Genomic DNA, 6,430 nt, shown 5'->3' with positions numbered 1-6,430 from the left:
GAACAACAAAAAAGGAAAACCCTTTCATGCCACTATACTTTCGAAAATCATAATTAGGGTTAGAATAATCATACCTTGATTACTATATATTAATAGCAATTCAAATTCTTATGTTGTTGAATCCTCTAGAGCAAGCGTCACAATTGTCACGCCTCTAGTGGTTCACACCCAACACTAGCAAGGAAGAATGATTGAATAGGAGGATAGAGGTTGCAAAATTCGGATGAATATCTTAAGAAACAAGTGGCTGAAAATCATAGGGTAACAGCCCTATTTATAGCGCAGTTAGGAAACCCTAGTTAAGCCCAAATCTAGGATTATCTTAAACCGGGTAATTATGCACTTACCAAATTATCCATTAGGGATTATTATAGAATCCCTTAACCCTTAAGAAACCGTCCAAGCCTTTATGGAGGGTTCTAGATTGCCTCTTTCTTAACAATTGAACAATTACAATTTTGTTCCTACACTTTTAGGTAATTCTTTTAATCCCAAAATTAATTCAATTTAATTTTTGATTAACTACTAATTAAATATTACTATTTCTAATTAATATATTATTCTCATAATATATTAATAAATTATTTATCTCAATTTATTAGTCAAATAATAAATCAACCTCTTTCTCCAAAATCATCATGTCTAGTTGCTAGTCTTAAGGGCAACCCGAAAGGACTGTGCTACTATTAATTTAAGTATATACAAATTATAGTTATTGGCGTAGACACCTAATCCAACAGTTACGAAGACAACCTTTGAATCCTTCGATCTTATATGGATTTGGTGAGTTGATGAAGATAACATATAACAAGAAGCTTGATCTTCTCTATAAGTATCCGCCTTCAATAGTAAGGCACAATTAAATGCTAGTTCCATTTTTTATTTGTGATTTTTTAAGCCTTTAAGTTGTTAACACAATTAAGCTCTAAAGGAGGAACTTCTACATCATTAACACTTGCAAATTGTCTTCAAAATAGAGCAAAGGGAAAGATAGGGATAGGTTACTATTCTTGAGAGGAACTATGGGAATGACTAACTCCAAACGAAATCCCCATGCATCCCTTATATATCTTCAAAAGAGATTTAATGCACATACCTTATCAATTATGAAGTGATGAACAACCTAGGAGCATGGTGCGTGGAGTAAGAATGAAAATAAGCAAGCTACCACTCCTCCAAGGAGGGTTCGGCCAAAAGTAAACAAACATGGGTCCAAACTGTGTTCAACACCCCACTATATATAACTAATGTGCATGTTAATCTCTAGTGATATCCAATATGACCAAAAGCTTGTACATGGCATATTATATCATACAATATTATATAATAACGAGTTAAAACCTCTAGAAACATTATTTTCATAAAATAATGATTTTCCCGAATTAAATACGAGAGTTGATTATACTTTGTTAGTAATCATATTAATAATAAATATTTAATATGTGCTAAAACTTTGTTAAGGTTTGACTCTATATGATCATATGTTATTAGATTATGTTATTCAATAATGAATCTTTAGTATATAGATCCAACATGAAGTATGCCTTCAATGAAGCCCAAGCATCCTTCACCATGCATAGGATTTCCCTAAGGACATTTGATATTCCCCATTACCAACTTCTTTTCACTTGAAACACAATACATAAGGATTTAGGGAAGATATTTTTAGGGTTACTAGCTATGAAATTCCAAACTTTTACCTGCATATTTGTGACATCCAATCCCTTGGAATTCCTTCATAATGCAAGTCTATTCCATCCCATTTTGAATTCTAGCAATGAAATCATCAAATTCATCATCATTCAACGGTTTACGATCATTAAACTTATGGATCTTAAGGTGTGATGTTTTGTCTTTTACCACCGTTGAGACTTGAGGCGCAACTCCGTCTAGAGTCTGCATTCTACCGGTTGGGCTTACATCCACAATTAGATTGTCTTTGATGGCTATTTTTTGTGAGGTCCTATGGATGACGCCACTTCATGTGCCTCAGGACTTTTAGTTAGGGCTTGGATTAATACTTCATCTTCTTTTTTGACCTAATTGAACTCGGATACCAAACCTAAGGAACACATAAAATGGAAGTTGTTTAAAGGGAGGTTTTCTCAGGATAACATTCCGTTAATAAAGTCTGGATTTTATCTATTTCGTAGTGTATAATCACCAAGTATTAAATTCGTAATATATAAGCATACATGTATCATTTCTCTATCTGGTTTATATACTCGTTTCCTTGGGAATGATTAGCTTTGTCCTACTAAACAGTTTATGTCTTATCATATTTAATGCTCCTAGGACTGAATGTACAAAAGCAAGTGTTTAACTAATGTCATTAGTCACTTCTGTTAAAACTTAAGTACTATTAAGATCCAATCATACTACATTCTCAATCTTGTTGACATTGATGGTGAATATATTGGGTTCGCTAATTACTTCTTCTATTGTGTAGATTCTATTCCCAATCTCTGGTGGTTCGGTCATATGTAACATACCGAAAAAGGAGTCTAGTTAAGTCATTCAAAATGATCATTTGTGGTTCGACTATTCCCGAGCGGGAACTATTGTCCGAGGACGGTACATGTACGATTGGTCATCTACCCTATTAGTCCACATGTAACAAAATATGTTAAATACGACTATTGCAGTTTAGTTACATCCGAATATGTTATGACTAAGGGCATCTCCAACCCACCCTCAAATGTCATTTTTTCCTCCATTTTCTCCCCCATTTTTTTCCAATCCTATTCCATTTCTTCCCCCATATTTGGAGATATGAACAGTATTACCCAATATATGTGGTAATACTGTTCATATCTCCAAATATAGGGATGTCGTTTCAGTTGTTGGGTTTAATCTCTCGTTTTTATATATTTATACATTTCTAGTGTGTTTTATCTATTAATTTAATTTAAATATAATATTTAATATCTATAATATTTTTTTTATATAATAAATTATATTAATGAATCATAAATATAAAATTATTTTTATTTATTGAATTCATATTAAAATTTAATTAATATTAAAATCACGAAACACGATAATGTATTTACAAAATCATGTATAATATTTATCTTTATAAATGCATGTATAATATTTATTTATAAGTGCATTATAAATATAATTTGGTTTATTCATATTATCGTAATGAAAAAATATAAATTATATATTTGTTAAAACTAAATTAATAGAGCTGGTGTGTTTAACAATTTATGTAAGTTAAAAAAGTAAAATTTATTATAAATATACTTTTTAGAATAAAAAATAAAATAAGATCGAAGATGAAACATTATTTAACCTATCTTTTACTCCATTTAAAAAAAAAATAGGTTGAAAATGATCTAACAAATACATGTTCTTAACATAAAAGCTCATTGATCTTTAAAGTTGTATCTATATTGTATGGTTTAGTCAAATGGCAAATGAGTGGAAATATCTAGTTGATATTTATTACAATTTTGCATTATGTGGATTTATAGTTAAATAAATTAAATGGTAAAATTATATGATATGGTGTTGACTTGTGAATGGGTAGTAGGCTAAGATGAATATTATAAAAACAAATACCCTTTCACATGTGATTTGGCTAAACCTCTAAGTTGTTGACTTTAATCATATATGTAATATTACATAAAGCGACTGAACATAATGGATCCGGTGGCAAACCCTTGTAATTAATTAATTATATGACTTATATGAGATAGTTGGGTGGCCAGTCGTTTCTTAATTGTTACACGCACACAACTCTCCCCAACAACACGCGAACATTCATAACCGACTTCACTCCATTTGGCACTCAAACCTCTACACTCCTCACGCAACTTCCCTCCCACCCCTCACCCCTTTATAATACCCCCAAAATTCTCTTCACTCAATTCACACCTCCATCTCTATCTCTTTTCTCTGTAACTTTCTTCATCTCTCTAATGGCGCTTGAAGCTCTGAATTCTCCAACTCCCGGACCTGCTCCTTTATTCCGTCAGGATTCTTTCAATCATCTTCGCCATTTGGAGTCATGGACTAAAGGAAAACGATCAAAACGTCCCCGAACTGATCACCCGCCTACTGAGGAAGAGTACCTCGCTCTATGTCTCATGCTTCTAGCTCGTGGGTCTGATTCTACTCCTCCACCAATTCGCCGGAGAATTACAGTCGTTCCACCAGAGAAAAGGAGTCATCTACAGGATTCGAAAACTAGTTACAAGTGTAACGTGTGTGACAAGGGTTTTAGTAGTTATCAGGCTCTCGGTGGCCATAAAGCTAGTCACAGGAAGAACAACGCCGGTGGAGGTGACGTGATGGAGCAACCCTCCTCCGTCACAACCACCTCAACTACTGCATCAACTAGCGGTAGTGGGAGGAGTCACGAGTGTTCTATCTGCCACCGGTGTTTCTCCACCGGACAAGCGTTGGGTGGGCATAAGAGGTGTCACTACGAAGGTACGGTTGGCGGTGGACACGTCAGCACCGGCGTCACCTCTTCCTCTCATAGTCAACGCGGTTTTGACTTGAATTTGCCGACCTTGCCGGAAAATAGTTTCTCAGAATATGCCGATGAGGAGGTGGAAAGCCCTCACCCTGCAAAAAAATCTCGGCTGTCCACTCAGGCGAAGCTCCAGATGGCTGTATACTATTAGATTACTAAACACACCGATTGTGGGTGTTGGATTACACTTCAATTCTTTGTATGATATTATATATTATATTTTTTTATTCTAGTTATGTAAACAGAAGCAGTCTTTGCTGCTGGGTGAGTTGATTTTGAATTAAATTAAATTTTGTTATATGAATTTGCAGATTAACGTTCGGTAGATGATTTGGTTTTCATCCGTTCTCATTATTTGACTTATCTTAATGAAAGTTAATTAATGATGTTAATTTATATCAAGTGGAACTGTTGAACTGTTTGTAGGCCTATAATGACAAACAAATTCGCAGTTAGACACGAAACAAATTATTATAAATATTAAATCAGCACAGGGGTTAGGAACAATGGTTAGTTTCCAGCTGCGGCTAATCGGCTTTTATGGTGGCTAATGTGCTACGGTGTTCGCTAATTGGAACCAGTTAGCCAACATCGTAGTGCATTTCCATTTCATTGTATCTGAAATTGTACTTGAAATTGTGCTTTATAACTCTTATGTTGTCTGTTGTTTGTTGGTTTCCCTTCTAGTCACTTTCTAGTTGGGGTCTTCCTTAATAAAGTTTGTCGTTAAAAAAATGGGTTTAAGTGTTTCCGTTTCGTTCGGCTTCATGGCTTTTGCTTTGCTACTCGGTTTTGTTTCCATTGAAAATCGGCTTACCCTTGGTAGCACAACAAACAAATTGTCATTTAGTGTTACACGTTTTTAATAGCATTTAGTTTTTGTTCCACTAATTTATGTTTTTTTATGGCACTTTACTAGTTTTAGTGACATTTTATATTTTTTGTTAGTAATATACCAACTTATTAATTTCACAAAAATAAAATATGCCAATAAAAGTTTACTAAAAGTATTAATGGTATATTATTGTAACATCCCAAAAATTCAAATCAATTTAAAACATTTAAAACCATTAAATTATTACAGTTTGTTTTCAAAATAGATTAAATATTAGAGTATCCTGTAACATCCTGTTTCAGATCGTCTGTGATTAAGGTTTGTGGGCTGCAAACTGGGCATGAGGGAGTCTCGGGGTTGTGACGAGTTGCTAGGAGCTTAGGGCATCATATCACCTATCCGTGGGTTTGAGGTTCGTGGGAATCGGGGTTATATCGAGGAAGCGATGGCAATTTGATGATTTGGCAAGATAAGTCTTTTAGTTGAAAATGATGACAGCAGAGTATGTTGGGTGTACGTGTGTGTACGCTTAGCATACTTATGCGGGTGACTTTTAAGCAGAGCCACCTAGTATGTTGGGCGTACTAGGCACAGAAGAAAACCCTAATTGAGAGGAGTATCCCTATATAAAGAATAAGATGACCTCATTTTTGGCCACCATCCTCAGTGAATAAACCCTCCTAAACCCTGATCCTCGTTCTTGAACTTGTGTGCGACCATTGTGAGCTTATAAGTGTTATTGTGGGATTTTTGGAGTGAAGAAGGAGCATGGAAAAGAATAGAGTTGGAGTCCAGGCTTTGGATCTGAACTTTTCTATGGTAGGAGCATCATTTGGAGGTATAAAGCTCAAAGCTTTCCCATCATTTTTGTTTTGTGCATGATATGGTCCATTTTAGGGCTTTTGGTCCCAAAGCTTGTGGCTTTATGAGTTGTTGCACTCCACAGCTTAATGTTTGTCCTTTTAAGTGTTTCTAATGGAGAGGATCCATAAAAATGAGGTCTTAAATGTGAGAACCATCCCATGCATGAGATTTTAGCATTTTGAGTTAAGAGAATAAGAGTTTTATGTGTTTGTGACCTTATCAGCCATGCAAAGGCTTAAAGTCAC

At 34.7% G+C, this 6,430-nt stretch overlaps 1 protein-coding gene across 1 annotated transcript; it reads left to right on the top strand.

Moving 5' to 3' along the window:
- The first annotated feature begins 3,861 nt into the window (after positions 1–3,861).
- Positions 3,862–4,784, top strand: LOC145096978 (zinc finger protein ZAT10-like). Its single transcript, XM_079034403.1, has one exon. The coding sequence runs from the start codon at positions 3,927–3,929 to the stop codon at positions 4,635–4,637; it is 711 nt and encodes a 236-aa protein (XP_078890529.1). The 5' UTR covers positions 3,862–3,926; the 3' UTR covers positions 4,638–4,784.
- The last annotated feature ends 1,646 nt before the right edge of the window (positions 4,785–6,430 follow it).

Source organism: Lactuca serriola, chromosome 4 (genome assembly GCF_051521515.1).
Source record: "Lactuca serriola cultivar US96UC23 chromosome 4, Lser_US96UC23_V15, whole genome shotgun sequence".
Classification (NCBI taxonomy): Eukaryota; Viridiplantae; Streptophyta; class Magnoliopsida; order Asterales; family Asteraceae; genus Lactuca; species Lactuca serriola.
This window is presented reverse-complemented; position numbering and strand designations above follow the sequence as displayed.

What these genes read in the sequence shown, in the direction of transcription:
- LOC145096978 (XM_079034403.1), top strand. Translation starts at nt 3,927, where the DNA reads ATGGCGCTTGAAGCTCTGAATTCTCCAACTCCCGGACCTGCTCCTTTA.